This window comes from Dendrobates tinctorius, unplaced genomic scaffold (genome assembly GCF_039654945.1).
Source record: "Dendrobates tinctorius isolate UK_male_01 unplaced genomic scaffold, ASM3965494v1 ptg000145l, whole genome shotgun sequence".
Classification (NCBI taxonomy): Eukaryota; Metazoa; Chordata; class Amphibia; order Anura; family Dendrobatidae; genus Dendrobates; species Dendrobates tinctorius.
The window spans coordinates 1867053-1886744 of NW_027361812.1; the positions used below are offsets into that span (position 1 = coordinate 1867053).

General features: G+C 45.2%; 1 protein-coding gene across 8 annotated transcripts in view; it reads right to left on the bottom strand.

Moving 5' to 3' along the window:
- FNDC3A (fibronectin type III domain containing 3A) overlaps nt 1-19692 on the bottom strand; it is a 344582-nt gene that overhangs the window by 37592 nt on the left and 287298 nt on the right. For all 8 annotated transcript variants that reach the window (XM_073546112.1, XM_073546108.1, XM_073546110.1 and 5 more), the window contains 4 exons: nt 16028-16114; nt 13590-13728; nt 11826-11894; nt 9785-9903 (listed from right to left, as the gene is read on the bottom strand). In XM_073546112.1, coding sequence (XP_073402213.1) covers nt 9785-9903; nt 11826-11894; nt 13590-13728; nt 16028-16114 — 414 coding nt within the window. The remainder of the gene's footprint in view (nt 1-9784; nt 9904-11825; nt 11895-13589; nt 13729-16027; nt 16115-19692) is intronic.

Genomic DNA, 19692 nt, shown 5'->3' on the forward strand with positions numbered 1-19692 from the left:
CTGGCCAGATAGACCTTTATCGCCCTGACCAGGTCTAGCCTATTCAAAGAACGCTCCAGAGGATGGGTTGGGGTGGGACAAAATGACGGAAGGATTATAACCTCGTTCAGGTGGAAGACCGATACCACCTTGGGAAGAAAGTTAGGAGAAGGCCGCAGAACAACCTTGTCCTGGTGCATAATCAAAAATGGAGGGCGACAGGACAATGCCGCTAATTCTGAAACCCGCCTAATAGAGGTGATGGCTACGAGAAATACCACCCACCTGGACAACAAAGACATGGGAGCTTCCTGGAGGGGTTCAAAGGGTGAATCTGTCAAGGCTTCCAAGACCAGGTTAAGATCTCATGGAGCCACTTGGGATCTGTAAGGAGGAACTGTATGTGCCACCCCTTGCAGAAAGGTCTTAACCTGTAAGCAGGAGGCCAAATTTCTTTGAAAAAGAATAGAGAGCAGATACCTGGCCTCCAAGGAACTTAGGGCTAGACCGGCATCTAGTCCTGCCTGGAGGGAGGCTAGGACAGATGGTAGGGAACAGGGCATAGGTGTGATGTGATTAGACTCACACCAGCCAAAATAGGCCTTCCAGGCTCGATAATAGACCCTGGAAGAGGATGGCTTCCTAGCCTGGATCATTGTATTAATGACTCGGTCCGAAAATCCCGCTGCTCTCAGTATTGCGGTTTCAATGGCCATGCCGTCAAATTGAGCAATTGAGAATTCGGATCGTAAAACGGCCCCTGAGCCAGGATATCTGGCCTGTCGGGGAGTCTCCAGGGGGTGCCGGAGAGAAGATTGATAATTTCTGCGAACCAGGCCCTCCTGGGCCTGTACAGGGCGATCAATATGACTGGCACTCCTTCCGCCTTGATCTTCTTTAGCAGTCTGGGCAGGAGAGGAAGGGGAGGGAACAGGTAAGGGAGTCTGAACTGTGTCCAGGGAATGACCAGAGCGTCGACCCCTATTGCTAGAGGATCGTGGCATCTTGAGACAAACTGTTGAACCCTTCTGTTCTGTCGCGACGCCAGAAGGTCCACGTCTGAAGTCCCCCATAATCGGCATATCTGACGGAACACGTCCTCACGTAAGGACCAATCTCCTGCTGCGATCTCCTCCCGACTGAGGAAGTCGGCAGCCGTGTTGTCTGTGCCAGGAATGTAAACTACCGAAACTGCCGGAATCGCGGTTTCCGCCCAGTGGAAGATTCTGGATACCTCGGCCAGTGCCTGGGGGACTCCTGGTTCCCCCATGATGATTGATGTATGCCACCGCTGTGGCATTGTCCATTTGAATCCGGACTGGCTGGTCCTTGAGGTATCTTTCCCAATGTAGGAGTGCTAGAAAGACCGCCCTCAGTTCTAGAATGTTGATTGATAGTGAGGATTCTCGCCTTGACCATCGTCCCTGGACCGTCAGGTGACGGAATACCGCACCCCAGCCCAGGAGACTGGGTCTGCGGTTACCACCTGCCAGTGGACAGGAGGAAAGGGCCGACCCAGATGAACGAGGGGGGAGGTCAGCCACCACTTGAGGGACTGCCTCGTCTGAATGGAAGGGAGGAAGGGTCGATCTAGCGAAGAGATGGACCTGTCCCACTTTAGGATGTTCCTCTGCAGTATCCTGGAATGGAACAGGGCAAATGGTATTTGCCTCTGAGGCTACCACCATCCTCCCCAGGACTCTCATGGCAGCGCGATAGGATAGAAGCCGGAATTTTAACAGAGAGCGAATTCCCTGCTGGAGGGTAATCCACTTTCTTTCTGGGAGAAAGACCCTCGAGCGGCGGGTGTCGATTAGCATCCCTAAGAACTCTAGGTGTTGCATTGTGTTGGCGTTAGGTGAGATTTTTCCCTGTTGACGATCCAACCAAACTGGGACAGCGTGTTTAGAACCACCAGGTTTTCCTGGGCCTGAGCAAAGGAGGGCGCTTTGACAAAAATATCTTTGAGATATGGTACTAATACTATGCCTCTGACCCTTAATATAGCTACCATCGCTGCCATAATTATTGTAAAAATTCTGGGGGCTGTTGCCAGTCCAAATGGCAGGGCCACAAACTGGAAACGCTGCTGTTGGACAGCGAAACACAAAAACCTTTGAGGTCCCTGAAAAATGGGGACGTGCAGGTAGGCGTCCCTGATATTTATAAAACATAGGAATTCCTGATACTCCATAGACGCAATTACCTACCAAATAGACTCCATCCTGAAATGGCGTAAGCGGACCCATCTGTTTAGCCTTTTGAGGTCTAGTATGGGACGAACTGAGCCATTTTTTTTGGTATCACAAACAGGTTTGAGTAAAAGCTGGTAAAACGTTCCTGCTCAGGAACGGGGATGATTACTCATGCGTTGAGGAGAGAGAGTCGATTGCCGCAAAAAAACCTAGAGCCATAGCAGCGTCTTTTGGTGGTTGTGATAGAAAAAAACGGTCTTGCGGAAGCGCGTTGAAGTCTATCTTACATCCTGTGGACACCACCTCCTTTACCCAGGTATCCTCTACTGTTCTCTGCCAGACATCTCTGAAGAGAAGGCGGCCTCCTAGTCTGGGAGAGGTACTGGGAAGGGAGTCGGATTCCCTGCCGGCGTCAGTCTGAAGCGGCTCTGCTCGGCCCTGATCTGGTAGCTCTGCTGTTGGAACTGCGGGAATGCCATGAAGGGGTGGCACGAAAGGATGCCCTTCTCCTATCTCTAGGTGCTTGCGACCTCTGTGGGCCCTGAGCATAAGTGCCTGTCGCTGGGGCACGGCGAAAGGGCTGAAAGGGTTGAGCCTTATGTTTGAAAAACATATCGATGAGGCTTGGCCTGAGGGAGAAGGAAGCTTGTACCCCCCCCCCGTTGCATCCTTAATGATCTGATCTAACATTGACCCAAAGAGTCGGGCACCCTGAAAAGGCAGATTGGTCAGTGATTTATTTGTGGACAAATCAGCCTGCCAAGCCTTTAAGCCAGACCGTCCGCCGGACGGCTACCACGTTGCTGGATGCTTGAGCTGCGCAAGACGCGGCATCCAGGGCTGCTGATACCATATACCTCCCGGCATGAGAGATTTGATCTGCGAACTCCGCTAGTTCTGCTGGTGGGGCCCAGGCCAATATGCCCTATCTAAGCTGTTTGGCCCATTCCGTAACAGACTTAGCTTTCCAGGCTGAGGCGAAGGCCGGACACAATGTAGCGGCTGCTGACTCAAAGGTGGATTTTTCCAGGGATTCTATCCTCCTATCATTGGGATCCTTTAGGTCTGCCCCACTGGTGAGTGGGAGGACTGTATTGGTAGAGAGTCTGGACACTGGTGGATCCGCCGAAGGGGAGGCGGTCCAGTTGGCGGTGCGATCTGGAGGGAAATATAAAATCCCAAAACGGCTTCCCCTCTGAAACTGCATGGTTGGGTTTTCCCTTTCCCTGGCCAAGACTTCCTCAAAATCCTTGTGGGAGGCAAAGACCCTGGAGGGGGACTTATGACGCTTAAATGAAAAAGCCTGATTAGGTTTTGATGTGGCGTCCCCAATGTTAAAGGTCTCATTGACTGCGGAAATTAGGCCCTGAACCATATCCTTGACGCCCTGGGACTGTTCTGGCCCGTACTCAGAACCCTCCTCTGAGTGTGTCTCTGATAATGCCTCGCCTGATTCCAGGGATGAGGACCGCGAGGAGGCAGACGGCCAGAGGAATTCTGGCGGTGAGATGGAGCGAGAAGGGGACCTGGGTTGGTGGTCCTGCCTAAACCTTTTACGGCCTCTAGAAGGCCCAAAAGGAGGCTCCTTGGATGCGTCTGTGTCCACTGGAGCCTGAAGTAGCAATCTGTCAAGCACCGTTACCAAGGTCTGTGATACCTTGGCAAGGTCGGCCACGGACTTAGATAAGGAAGAGGCCCATCCTGGACACTCACTGTCTCCCGTGGCGATGGATGGCCCCTGGGTGGCAGGCAGGGCGGCTTCATTCTGTTCCAGGGATAATGCGAGAGCTCTGGCAGGCAAGGCGGGGGGATGCACCTGCTCTCTAGCGTAGGTGACACCATGGTTCTGCTGCAATATGAGCAGAGTGGCGAGGACTGACCCAAAGGAAGCCTGATATTGCATTTGGTACATACAAAAAATTTGACCATGGTCCCTGAAGCAGATGAGGAGGAGCGGGACAGCTCTCCCTTGGGCATACTGACAGGCTTTTACCTGGTGCCGACCGTCGGGGGTAAAAAGCGGAGTGAGGGAGCAATCTGTAGTGCAGTACTCACATACCCACGACCTGTGTCCCCGCCACAGCTGCCGCCCGAAGGCTTATGAGGGAGAGAGCGAGGTGAACAGCCCTGCCGCTGCCTAGAATCTTTATGAAATCCCCGCCCGGAACCGGTGGGTGGGGCCCTGCTCCGACTTCCTGGAGCACCAAGATGGCGCAGGTACAGGAAGAGGAAGCTGAGGGGCGGAGCCTGCCGGAAGCCGGAATCTGGCGTCGGCCGTGCTGGGCTCCTGCTGAAGTCCAGGGCCATAACGCTGCCACGGGAGAAGGCTGGAACCACGCTGCACCGACATGCTTGAAAATTAAGTGTTGGCTCTTAAAATAAGTTTAGAGCCATGGGCTGCAAGCCAGGGTGCTGATTAGAGGGGTCACATTCAGCCTAGGGTGGCTGGTGACCATCTTATAAATGCTGCAGCCTCTTACCTCCAGCTCAACCCGTAACAGGGGTCAGTTATCTGCATGAAAAGATTACTGTCCCAAACCTTTTCTGCAGGGCGTCTTTCTCGATCACCAGGCTCTGGAGGGTGAAGGTCAGGACCAGGAGCGGCCACCTGAGTCTAGTCCTGTGTTAGGATCCTGCCAATGGGATTCATGAGGATATGGGGTGGCAGTACACGCCGTACTCATAATCCCGGTGTGGGAGTACAGATGTAGCATATCTACTCTGTATCTCTCCATGGTTACCTGAAAAGCAACAGCGCACATTGAGGTAGGCATGGGTCTGCGCGAGACCTCTGTCCACCTCCTGCTGACACTAAGCAAAACCGATTGTCCTACAGCCGGTCGGAGGGGTGTATACTGCGGAGGCAGAGCTAACATTTTTTTCATGGTATAGTGTCAACCTCCTAGTGACAGCAGCATACACCCACGGTTCCTGTGTCCCCCAATGAGACGAAAGAGAAATACTTTTTTCCCCAATGTACATGTAGTGAAAAAATTCGAAGCCTGGTTTATGTTTAATTCACCTTAGAAGTTTTGGTGCAATAGCCTCTTCATGCATCGGGGCAGGACTGTGGGGGTTGGGTCTCCAGCTCTGCCATGGTCCCTCCGCATTTGTATGAGCCCCCTTTTTTAAATTTTACGCTAGCACCACCCATGCACATTCATGTCCCAGCATTCTCCAGCAAAATGGCACTGGTCGATCTGCACGTCGCCATTTTATTAGTGACCATAAGGTTAATCTGAGCATGCGCCTTCTTTGGCACCATTTTGAGGAGAATGCTGGGACATGAATGTGCGTGAGTGCTGATGGTGCAAAATTTAAAGAAAAGAGGCTCATACAAATGCAGAGAGGCCATGGCAGAGCCGAAGACAGTCCAGCCCGAGGAGGTTATTGCACCAAAACTTCTAAGGTGAATTATACAATAACCAGGCTACAGATTTTTTCACTACAGGAATCAATTAAATCAATATATCAGGGCCATTGTGGCCATACCTTTACTTTAAGAGGTTAAATCGTGATGACAGGTTCTCATTAAATATAAAGAGATTACACAAAGATGAGCATTTCCAAAAATTTTTTTTTAAAAATGTATAAATTAATAAAATAAAAAAAGCAAACCATTTACCACAAGTCACATAATATTATGGACCAAGATGCCCCTGACAAAGCTGCACAATTAGCAGCGATGCGCGTGGGGTTTTCTCCCTGGCCTCACAGCTATACATCAGGACCTCTCTATTGCTGGGCTTGTTTACATCACTTAGATTTGGACACTACATTATTTCTATTTTTGACTTTCTTTGTAAAAGGGCTTGAAATTTCCAATCTAGTGACTTATACATTTTTAGACGCATTATTAACCAATTTACTATTTACGCCATTATATTGTCATGGGACTGGTGGTAAATATCAGGTTTGCTTTTCAATTGTTTTTTCAATCTTTTTGGAAATTCTTACCTTTGCTCAATTTTGTTTTTACTTAATATATCCCGTTTTTTGATAATTTTGGTGTGCGTCTGTTGTATATGTGCTCCATTTTACATACATCTACAATACATTTATTGCACCTGGTGATTGTTGTTATTGGCTATGTCCTCACGATAATACTATTTCGGTTAATAAAGAGCAGCATGTACAACTCTAGACTAAATCATCTCTCCTGCTCTTAAATGGAGCAGTCCAGAACAGGGGGGAGTGTTGCAGACTTTTAAATGACGAAAAAAAAGGGAAGACACCAGGTTGTTTAGCGCGCGGGCAGCATGCAGCTCGCCAAGTGATGTTGTGTGGCCTTGTGCAGCTGTCTGGGAGACGTCTCACCCATCTCTCACTTCTCCTATGGTCAAAAGCATTTGCGTCAGCCACGAATACATTTGATTACTGCAACTGCAGCGCCTCGGCATGCAACAACGTGATGAGGTCAGCACGCTACTGACGTAACCACACTACTGCTGACGCCGGACAGGCAGCAGAGATGTTGGATCCCGGTAAGCGCTCCATGGAAGAGCTGAAGATTAAACGTGTTTAATAATCATTTTATATGAGGAGGCCGAGGTATGGGAGTGTCTATGCAACTGACAAGGCACATTAGGAGGACAATGAAAGAGGGCACCGTAAAGCGAGGGGTATTGGTGTGGGTGGACTTTACGAAGAAGGCAGCAGTGTGGAGGGAATATTATTGAAAGATGTAGCTTGGGGGGTATTCTGTAAAGGATCAATTTAGGGGGGGGGGTATATTATGATATTATGGAGAGGCTCTGTGTGAGCGTGCGTGTAAGCGCTCCACGGCGGAGAGGAAGATGAAATGTGCTTTCATTTTAGATGGGGGGGGGGGGTTGTTGGACAACGGTTGGGTTTACTGTGAGGGCACATGAAGGGGCAAAAGAGGACATTATTATGCAATGTAGGACATTATGGGGCAATTGGTGGAGGGGGTATTGTGGAGACAGGCAGTGTGGGGGTGTATATTACAGAGAGGCAGTATGAGGGGGATACTGTGTGCAGGAAGCACAATGAGAGTAATTTATTCAGGGGCATAGCATATGAGATATTTATATTTAAGGGGCAGTATAATGTACTTTTATTTTTAAGGGTACCGTGTCAGGACAAGCTCAGGGCATGAAATCTCATCTTGGTGTCTGGACAAAATGGAAAAGAAAGTAAGGAGAAAGGCTTAAATAATAACAGATGTTGTACTGTGGTTCCTGCATGGCCACAGTGTGATGATGACTGGTAACAAAAACTTCCAGTATCTCCCTACCATTGTTCAGGACATACTGGGAGTTGTAGGTTCATGTGATACAAATGAATATAGGGCTGACCTGACTTTGCAACTGATTGCTGTAATAAGCTTTGTACTGTATAGATGTACCGATGGGCCTGTATTCATGTACTGACTTTGGTTCTGGTGCTATAGTCATGTACTAATGGTGGTTCTGGTGCAGCTCACGTGCTGACTGTGATTCTGATCTTGTCCACAAATAGCAGTCCACAACGTGCTTCATTGCTATGTTTAAACTTAAAAATCCTCAAAACAGGAGATTTGAAATTAGAAGAAGGATTATGTAAGTTTCTGCTCCAAGAACTCGGTTTAAGTTAGTGTGTTCACATGTGGAATTATATAATTAACAAAAAAGTGTGAAACAATGGAAAATATGTATTATATTCTAGGCTCTTCAAAGTAGCCACCTTTTGCTTTGATTACTGCTTTGCACACTCTTGGCATTCTCTTGATGAGCTTCAAGAGGTTGTCACCGGAAATGGTCTTCCAACAGTCTTGAAGGAGTTCCCAGAGATGCTTAGTACTTGTTGGCCCTTTTGCCTTCACTCTGCGGTCAAGCTCACCCCAAACCATCTCGATTGGGTTCAGGTCTGGTGACTGTGGAGGCCAGGTCATCTGGCATAGCACCCCATCATGCTCCTTCTTGGTCAAATAGCCCTTATACAGCCTGGAGGGGTGTTTGGGGGTCATTGTCCTGTTGAAAAATAAATGATGGTCCAACTAAAAGCAAACCGGATGGAATAGCATGCCGCTGCAAGATGCTATGGTAGCCATGCTGGTTCAGTATGCCTTCAATTTTGAATAAATCCCCAACAGTGTCACCAGTAAAGCCCCCCCACACCATCACACCTCCTCCTCCATGCTTCACAGTGGGAACCAGGCATATAGAGTCCATCCATTCACCTTTTCTACGTTGCACAAAGACACGGTGGTTGTAACCAAAGATCTCAAATTTGGACTCATCAGACCAAAGCACAGATTTCCACTGGTCTAATGTGTATTCCTTGTGTTCTTTAGCCCAAACAAGTCTCTTCTGCTTGTTGCCTGTCCTTAGCAGTGGTTTCCTAGCAGCTATTTTACCATGAAGGCCTGCTGCACAAAATCTCCTCTTGACAGTTGTTGTAGAGATGTGTCTGCTGCTAGAACTCTGTGTGGCATTAACCTGGTCTCTAATCTGAGCTGCTCTTAACCTGCGATTTCTGAGGCTGGTGACTCGGATGAACTTATCCTCCGCAGCAGAGGTGACTCTTGGTCTTCCTTTCCTGGGGCGGTCCTCATGTGAGCCAGTTTCTTTGTAGCGCTTAATGGTTTTTGCTACTGCACTTGGGGACACTTTCAACGTTTTCCCAATTTTTTGGACTGACTGACCTTCATTTCTTAAAGTAATGATGGCCACTCGTTTTTCTTTACTTAGCTGCTTTTTTCTTGCCATAATACAAATTCTAACAGTCTATTCAGTAGGACTGTCAGCTGTGTATCCACCAGACTTCTGCACAACACAACTGATGGTCCCAACCCCAATTATAAGGCAAGAAATCCCACTTATTAAACCTGACAGGGCACACCTGTGAAGTGAAAACCATGACTACCTCTTGAAGCTCATCAAGAGAATGCCAAGAGTGTGCAAAGCAGTAATCGAAGCAAAAGGTGGCTACTCTGAAGAACCTAGAATACAAGACACACAGTATTTTCAGTTGTTTCACACTTTTTTGTTAATTATATAATTCCACATGTGTTAATTCATAGTTTTGATGCCTTCAGAGTACAGAGTGAATCTACAATTTTCATAGTCATGAAAATAAAGAAAACTCTTTGAATGAGAAGGTGTGTCCAAACTTTTGGTCTGTACTGTATATACCAAAAAAAAATCTTGTGCACCCCTGCTTTAAAGTAGTACTCTAGTGTAGCCAAATCCTTTGTGTTATGCCTACAGCAAACCCTCCGGGGACAGAGATTGACACAGGAATAGCTTTTTGGAGTTCTTCTCAGACGCTGCACTATATGTAACATTATACACGCTTTGAATGAATGGTGCCAAGGAATTTTTGTTTGCCAGTTGAAAACATTTAGCTATGAGCATTTGTAAATTACCACTATAATTTATGGCAGTTTCCTTGCAAAAATTACAGTAAATCTGTCAATGCTCACCTGTCCCTGCCTCTAATGCTAATTTAGGTTCACCTTTAAGTGTTGAGATTGTCATAAAAAAGGAAAAACCTGCAAACTTTGTCATCAACTTGTTAACACCAGAAAACCTTTGAGAAATTTCCCTTAATGCTCATCTGCATCACCATTATAAACTAATTACTCAAGAAAATGTAGGAAATCATACCGGGCTTTGTCCACCTTCACTCACGCAAATAACATGAATCCTGTAGGAGCAGCCAGGGCTCAGGTGGTCACACACATGTTCTCGTGCCACCCCAGAGTACGCAGTGTCCCAATTGTTTCCTGAAAGATTAGATTGGTGCCAATCACAAACCATTGTCTTAATACCATCTGTGCTGGTTTTCTACAACAGATAGAACAAGGATTTTGAGATACACAACTAAACAGCAAAGCTTCCTAGAGTCAATGTAATAAACTGATAAGCGGAAACCCATTGACCAGCCCCGATAGAGGAGAAATCTCACATATTGTGTATTCTATACAAGATTTAACAAAAACAATCTGTCTTACAAATACGTTTATCGGGTGGAATGAATGAATAGTTTTAAATGAACAGAACGCACATCACAAAAGATGGAGGTCCAACCCCATCACAAATACAAAATACAGAAACAAAGGAAACAAAAGATGGATGGTTATACAAATATAGCAGAACACGTCAGAGCAGACACCGACGAAAGAACCAAACAAGATAAAAAGAGCAAAATAAATTGTTACTACCATTGTAGATATTAATAATACTATGGTCCTTATTCATCTAAGCCAGTGTTTCTCAACTCCAGTCCTCAAGACCCACCAACAGGTCATGTTTTCAGGATTTCCTTAGTATTGCACAGGTGATGCTGTTAATGCTTGAGCAGGTGATGAAATTATCACCTGTGCAATACTAAGGAAATCCTGAAAACATGACTTGTTGGTGGGTCTTGAGGACTGGAGTTGAGAAACACTGATCTAAGCAATCTTGCCCGAATTCTGGCATAAATTGATTCTAAAAGTTACCAACTCAGATTCAGAGAAAAGTTTTTGACTTTTGACATTTTTCCCAGCTATGCCACAATGGGCAGAGCTGGAGCGTGAGCGATAGCAGCGGGAACGTGACGCCACAGCTCATCTAATTCATAATGAGCAAGATCCTCCTGATTCATGAACAGGCATGAAACACTTCATAAATACCCAGCGGATGACTCCAACAAGGTCCCTCATCAAGACCAGAGAAAAAAAATTGCTTTGTCTTGATAAATGGTTGCCTAAGTGAGTGCATGTGAAGAATGATTTGTACAGGTACATCATCTTATGGTGTTAAATTTACCTCTGATTTCTCTATTCATAAGTCTGTTCTGAAAGTACATAATATAGTGACATTGTGTTTATACATGTCAGAAAACCATACAGTATCCTGTGTCCTTTGTAGACTTAAAAGATAGCCAAGATCCTTCATAAGGAATGATTGAGGGCCTAAGTATTCCAGAAAAGTAAAGTGCATCCATCAGAATAAGCTGCATATTACAATACCAGGTGTGTTGGGCTAGGATTTAAAATTTCACAAAAATATTGTGGTGTAGTTGCATTCTCACTACACAGTCACCAGGAAAAGAGCACTCCTACTTATCCTGCCGATCACCAGACGAATGAGCGAAATGATCTTCTGGTTGGCCCAAAAGATGGTCCTTCTTGGCAGTGCATAGTCATGTATAAACAAGACCTGTGCTGCCAAGAACAAAGACAACCTGCGTGCACAGATCAATTCACGACTGTACATTTGAAGTGTGAAATGTCAGTCATCGGCAAACATCATTCATCACCGCACATCGGCTGGTGGAAATGTCCCTTTAGGTTCTTAGCTACTAACTGATATAGTTACAAGTCTATTGGGTTCATGAGTCCTGTGCCCACTTCTGATGCAGGAGGTCAAGTCCTGACAGTATGTGAAAGCAAAAGATGACAGGACAACCACGGACCAGTGATTTCCAAACAAATTATTAAGAGGGAACCATTAAAAAATTTAGTTATTTCTGGGGACACTTGGTGCAGGAGAGGGTAATGCATTCTATCATTGAGGGTCCTGGCGTGAATTTGTAGACTGAGGAGAACTGGGCCTGGAAACTATTCATGACTTGGGTGTATATCATATTTTACAACGAATTTTGCATACCCATTTAAAGCTATGCTGATACCATAACGAAGACACATTAGTAGTTAATTACCATTTTGCTCTTCAGATATTTCCACAATATACTTCGTAATTGTAGCTCCTCCGTTATCTTTTGGTGGATCTAAACAGAAACAAAAAAAAGTTACTTTGTTCATCAGGAAAAAAAGATAAAAAAAACATTCTTATAAAGATGTCATTTCATATCAGCAGTTAAGAGAAAAAAAGCTTTACACTTTTCTGAGACTGAAGTCACACGTATGTGTTTGTAATGCACATGGATGCAGCATGCACGATGTCACTTCACATCATACATACACAGTTATATCTGCATGTATAGGTTTGGTTTGTGAACTGGATCACAGATATTTCTGTTTTTTTTTTTTTACTATGTGAATGGGCCCGATATTAGAAGTATAGGGGCCAGAATCTTCCTTAGAGGGAATCTGTCACCCCATTTTTTGAGTGCCAGCTGCCGGCACCGCCATAAGGGGCTTATCTACAGCATTCTGTAATGCTGTAGATAAGCCCCCGATGTAACCTGAAAGGTAAGAAAAATGAGTTAGATTACACTCACGGGGGGGGGGGGGGGGGGGGCCTTCCGGTCTTGGTCCGATGGATGTTGCGGTCCGTGCCTCCCATCTTCTAACGGTGACGTCTTCTTCTTTGCTGCCTGTCGTAGCTCCTGCGCAGGAGCACTGCTCTGCCCTGTTGAGGGCAGAGCAGAATACTGCAGTGCGCAGGCGCTGGACCTCTCCCGGCGCCTGCACACTGCAGGACTCTGCACTGCCCTCAACAGTGCAGTGCGCCTGCACAGGAGCCACGACAGGCAGCAAAGAGGACGTCACCGTTAGAAGATGGGAGGCGCTGGACCGGATCACAACACCCATCGGACCAAAACCGGACCCGGACCACCCCTGGGTGAGTATAATCTAACTAATTTTTCTTATCTTTCAGGTTACATCGGGGGCTTATCTACAGCATTACAGAATGCTGTAGATAAGCCCCTGATGATGGTGCCGGCAGCTGATACTCGAAAAATGGTGTGACAGATTCCCTTTAAAGGTACTGGGAGTTTTGGGGAAAACAGAGTACCCAGCATTATATGCGGTTTCCTGATATACTATCAGTAAAATCATGTCTGCTACAAATCAGTCGGAGCAGGGAGTCCACAGGTTAACTAGATGCCAAGTCTCCACCCTGCAATGGGGTTGAGTCTGTTTTCCCAAACCTCAGGCCACTGTAAGCAGATCCAATAGAGGTCACTAGAAGCGAGATGGCTCCTTAGAGTGTATATGGGAATTACATCTTAATGTGTTAGTATGTACAATGATAATACTATATTGCCAGCTTTATTTATATAACAAATGATTGCTTTCTTTAATAATAAATAGATTTGCTAAGTGTGAACAATCCAAGCAGTCCATGTAAAGGTGTATGTTCACTTTGCAGCATTTTACCATTTACGTATAGAATCCACATCGCAAGTTACGGTCTGTATAAGCTGGACTTACAAAACTGTTGGATGAGATTTCTGACTTTTTATTGGCGGCTGAATGCCTGTATAAAGCTAGATTCAGATCCTAATAATACAGGTGAATTTTTCCCTATATTGCTGTTAATTTGGGTTATTGGATCTTTGATCAGTGCCAACCTTCAAAGCTGTAAATAGGATAAACAGCGCAAGAGGATTGCAAAATAAGTAATGCAACGGTACTTGCAAAATTATGTCTTCATACAGATTCCGATATAATTATGTATAAAACTTAAAAACTGTGCTCAGACAAAACCTAGGACAAATGTAACCAGCAGCACTTACCCCAAGCTATGCGGAAGTTTTGTGCATGGACCTTTCCTTTCACAGTAGGCTTTGAAGGTGCACCAGGCCTGTCTGGAAGGGTAACAAATTCCACCACCTCACTTGGACCGCTCTTCCCTTCTGAGTTATATGCAATAACCTAAAATTAGGGTTCCAGATTCAATATTGGAAGACATAACTAACAGGTTCACGATGCTTATAGCTGAACACATTAAACTGCAGGGCAGACTGTAGAAGAACAATAATAAAAGTAACAAAGGATTTGTTTGCATGAAACTTCCAGGAACATTTGGTCTACAGGGGCAGACTAAGGGTCCCTTTACATTTAGCGATGCACCAGCGATCCCGACAACAATACGCCCCGGTCAGGATCGCTGGTGCATCGATAAATGGTCGCTAGTGAGCTGTCACACAGGCAGATCTCACAGCGATGCAGCAGCGGTCGGCGGTCGTACTCACCTGTCAGACGCAGCGATGAAGACGTTCTCCTGCCCGCATCCACGCATCGCTCATCGGCGCCAGCAGGGAGCCCAGCTGGAAGCCACCGACGAGAAATCAGCGATAGCCAGCAGGGGAGCCGGTCGGAGGTAAGTGTCACATATAGCGATATAGTTAACAATATCGCTGCTGCGTCACAAATTCGGTGACGCTTTAGCGATATTGCTAGAAATACCGCTATGTGTGAAGCCCCGTTTAGTGGGATAAAGAAAGTGCTCCGGTATTAATTTTGTACATAAGGTTACAAAAGGGTTATTCCCAAGTTGTCTCTTAAACAGCATACAGCTTTCCAGTCTCTCTCACTTCTGGGTTTGTGGCAGGCCGGGCTCTCCTCCTTGAGTGACAGAGTTCTGGTGAATAGCACAGCTGTACAAATAGTAGAACTAAAAAGCTCAGCATAAGTTCTGCAATTACACATTCAGCTATCAGTGATTTGTTCTGAGGAATACATAGCTATCACCATATTTACACAGAGATGACAGGGTATTTGAACAAGCACACCACTCAGGAAAGTGCGAGCTGTGATTAGGAGACCTGCTCTGGAACCAGCTGATGATGGGGGCTAGTGATTTTGACAGATTTGTATCAGCAACTTGTCTGAGATAGAGATCAGCAGCTAACTGCTCTTCAGAAATCAAAGGGCTGGAGAGAGACGACTGGTGTGTTAAGAGTTAACCTCTTTCCTGAAATGTAACTATTGCATACTCTTGGCCAAGGTCTGAGCAGACACTAGTGGCTGAGCTTCATGGGAGTCAGCTGTACACTATGAAAGATAAAAGCTCTCACTTCAGGAAAATGACATCAGATCGAAGAAGCAAATAAATGGCAAACTTTCTTATTTTCATACTGTGTAACTAAAGCAATTTAATAAATCGACAGAATGCTTAAAAAAAAAAAAAAAAAAAAAGCTTAACCTTAAAAGAAGTTACAAAAACCAGAATACAAGTTATAATTTCCAGGTGATCTCTTCTATTTTCAGATGGAAAACAGATAATGAAAAGGGTCTTTACATGTACCTGACCTTTCCGGTGACCTATCAAAAATAGCGGTTTTGGGTGCACTTGAGAAAAACACCATTTCTGACCTGTATCCGTTATTTGTTTACCAGAATGGCGGATCTGATATCTCCTTTATGCAGAACACACAGACTTGACGGGAGTCCTGCTGTCCTGTATCTATATAGTACATGTTCAGAAGCAGCATGGAGGGCATTATAAAGCAGTACTAACCAGTAAAGCTGTGAATCCAGCTCTTGAGTTATATAAACACTTACTAGAAAGCTGCAGCACCTTCTGTCCCTCTCTGTGCCTATTCTCACACTGTGATGTAGATGTTGGAGGAATAAAGGACAGAACCACTCAAATATAACATGGCTTATTCTTTTGTTCACAAGGGAGAAAGGCTTTGCTTGGTGTGTCTTGCAGTGACTTACTCCTTTTCTCCCCATTTAAAACATGTGCATGCTTGGCTGAACCATATGAGGAAGCCAGGAAGACCAACCACTATCTAAAAATGTATGGCCAGTTTTAAAACTCAAAAGAGGAGATTGAGAGAAGATTTTTAGTTTGTTTGTTCATATCTGACATGACAATTATTAATGGCTCCATGTTCTACAATTAACTGGAATAACAAAAAAACAGTATTATATTTATTTTTCAAGTTAAAGAAAATTACCCATGCCATCAACACAAACAATTTTCAAAGTCTCCGCTCTCTGCACCTCTGACAGAGCTACGAGATGGAAGAGGAATCTGGGAATAATCAGCAGTCATATCTACCCTTCATTAAGTACAAATGGACAGAAATATTACAAATTGGTGGAGCCTTCCAGATTTCAGTACTTATACAGTCCGTTTGGCATATAAAATAGTGAATAGCCTCTGATGAGATGGCCCAAATGACCCTGATACAGACCAAAACATACAGGAGAACGCACGTACCCGGAACTTGTATTTTGTGCTGCGCCTCAGGTTCATCACTGTGAATGTAAGGTCATCGCCATTATATTTTGGCTTGAATCCATAGCCCTATTAAAATAAAACAATAAGAGGAGTCAAATTTATTGCAAAAATGCAGCTTCATAAAAATACAACAATTATTATGTAATTAGGTAGACTGACAAAAATAATCTATGGACTGACCATCATAACGTCCCATCCTCCTTTATTATATGGGGCAACAATCTGAAGCCACACAATGTGAGGATTAGGTTTGGGCAAATTATGGTCTTCATATACCAATAAAACGTAAAACGTGGGACCGTAGCTGACATATTAATCATTTACAGAGAGTAATGTATATCTCTGACCAGAGCTGCTGAGAACACGATGGTCTCACCTCATATCTTCCCCTGTTTACTAACAACTTCAATAAATTCAATTTAATGTGTAAGAATGGAATAAGTATCGCTTCTGTTGCCAAGCAAAGCAATATCTTTCTCACATAATGCTATTATACTACAGTAAGAAATTCATGTATCAGCACGATCCTATGATGGTCAGGATAATAGGGCTAGGATGATACAACTGTAGCCATAGATCATACGAGCGCTGCCGTAGATACGCTGCTGTATACATGGACTATGCATCACTGCCAGGAGAGAAAATCTTAGGGGCTGTCCTGGACTGACATACTGATTACCAACAACCAGCTCACATCTCGGTGATGGAAGGGGTACAGCAGCTCTGTATATTGCTTACTGGCCTATTCCCAGTGCCGTGTTTCACTTTTTGAAACCTGTGGTGGTTTCCCATTTCTACAGAATGAGAAGGCTGCAGCCATTATGAGACGCCACCACGCCAACTTTTGATGGAAGCAGTCGGAAAGGGACACACATACTGCGCATGCGTAATAAAAGGGAATCAATTTTTTTTTATCGCTATGCACCCCCTGGACCTTCATTGTAATTATGGTGGACAGCCCCTTTCCTTTAAAGCAGGTGATTAATATAGTAAAATCACCCATCAGCAGAAATACTGGGTTCACACCTGTGCCCAATGAGGCTCACAACATATTTCCCCTTCTAAAAAAGCCACACAGGATAAGCTACATATGAGGGTCCCACAACTAGGCGCTATTATTATGGAGAACAGGGATTCCTGGAGCCCCTTAGGGAGGCAAATACTAGTCGCCGCACCCAGAGGAGAATGAATAGGCCTGGCCATGTACTCTACATTCTTTTTTCTGGCAGTGACAATAGCAAGGATATGGTTAATGAAGGTGAGCAACACATCCATTAGCCATTTATGGCCTAACGTGTGGACATAGACCGCTGCAGCCAAACACTGGAGAGCTATGGCTTCCAGGAATGAAACAGCTGCACTTTATAACTCGTGTCACTGAGGATTTTCGAAAAAAATCCACACCTTTAAGCTATGTTCACAAGTTGCATTTTGCAATGGGTTTTTTGGCTGTTTTTTTTAATGCGAATTAAAAGAAAAATCCAAGAAAAAGCTATGAGATGTCAAATCTCGTGCGCACACTTTTTTTTTTTTTTTTTTTTTAACCGCCACAAGATCAGGTTTTGGCTGCAGAAAAAACGAGCGAAAAAGCAACATTTGAACATATCCTTAGGGTTGTTATAAGGCCAAGATAATTACCTATGCACGTTAAATATTCACATGTTGGAAGGTACTTTGGAATTCTGCTTGCAAAAAGCACCTCAACATATAACACTTAAAGGGACGGTGCCGTGTTTTTTCAGAATTTAATGTAAAAAAGAAAATAGTATAAAAAATATTGTCCCCTAAGCTTGACTCAGTGGTGTGTATGTTTTTTTTTTTTTTTTTTACTGTATTAATGCAGCCACTGGGGGCTGCCATCTTACCTTTCTGGCTGCTGAACAACACTTTCCATGCTCATTTACGGCAGTCCCTGGGCATAAGAGACAATAGTCGGCTCCCGACCGCTATCTGTATCATTGCAGCAGCATCAGCTGTGAACTGGGCACGCCTCTGTGGGCAGCTCAACTCACAGCTGCAGGTGTGGTCAGGCGCCATCTTATTAGAGCCCAGTGCTTTCTTTTTAGCTCCATTTACACTCTATTGCAAGCCCTGGATGCTGACGATGCAGCATAACGGCTTGGATGTTCACTCTGCACATACCAGCTGCAGGAGAGGATACAAGACAAGCTCCTGGAGACCAAGCTGCTCTTTCCAAAACACTCCACCAGCTGCTGCCCCTGCTCTTGCAAAACATAGCAGCTGCTCTTGGCCATCTGCTGGACATCTAATCCTCTTCTGTGTGATACAGTCTGCTGATCCGTGTATCTAATCCTCTCCTGTGTGATACAGTCTGCTGAGCCATGTATCTAATCTTATCCTGTGTGATACTGACTGCAGAGCCGTGTATCTAATCCTCTCCTGTGTGATACAGTCTGCTGAGCCATGTATCTAATCCTCTCCTGTGTGATACTGTCTGCTAAGCCGTGTATCTAATCCTCTCCTGTGTGATACTGACTGCGGAGCCGTGTATCTAATCCTCTCCTGTGTGATACTGTCAGCTGAGCCGTGTATCTAATCTTATCCTGTGTGATACTGTTTGCTGAGCTGTGTATCTAATCCTCTCCTGTGAGAAACTGACTGCTCAGCCGTGTATCTAATCCTCTCCTGTGTGATACTGTCTGCTGAGCCGTGTATCTAATCCTCTCCTGTGTGATACTGTCTGCTGAGCCGTGTATCTAATCCTATCCTGTGTGATACCGACTGCAGAGCCGTGTATCTAATCCTCTCCTGTGTGATTCTGACTGCTGAGCCGTGTATCTAATCCTCTCCTGTGTGATACTGTCTGCTGAGCCGTGTATCTAATCCTCTCCTGTGTGATACTGTCTGCTGAGCCGTGTATCTAATCCTCTCCTGTGTGATTCTGACTGCTGAGCCGTGTATCTAATCCTCTCCTGTGTGATACTGTCTGCTGAACCGTGTATCTAATCCTATCCTGTTTGATACAGTCTGCTGATCAGTGTATCTAATCCTCTCCTGTGTGATACTGACTGCAGAGCTGTCTTTCTAATCCTCTCCTGTGTGATACTGACTGCTGAGCCGTGTATCTAATCCTTTCCTGTGTGATACAGTCTGCTGATCCATGTATCTAATCCTATCCTGTGTGATACTGACTGCGGAGCCGTGTATCTAATCCTCTCCTGTGTGATACAGTCTGCTGAGCCATGTATCTAATCCTATCCTGTGTGATACTGACTGCGGAGCCGTGTATCTAATCCTCTCCTGTGTGATACTGACTTCGGAGCCGTGTATCTAATCCTATCCTGTGTGATACTGACTGCGGAGCCGTGTATCTAATCCTCTCCTGTGTGATACTATCTGCTGAGCCGTGTATCTAATCCTATCCTGTGAGATACTGACTGCTGAGCTGTGTATCTATTCCTATCCTGTGAGATACTGACTGCTGAGCCGTCTATCTAATCCTATCGTGTGATACTGTCTGCTGAGCCGTGTATCTAATCCTATGCCGTGTGATACGGACTGCTGAGCCGTGTATCTAATCCTATCCCGTGTGATACTGCTCTCCTGAAATACTCTGTGCTGCTGTCACCCTGCTGGTTTTATGTGTGATCTACATGGTGGTATTGTGTATGATCTATATGGCG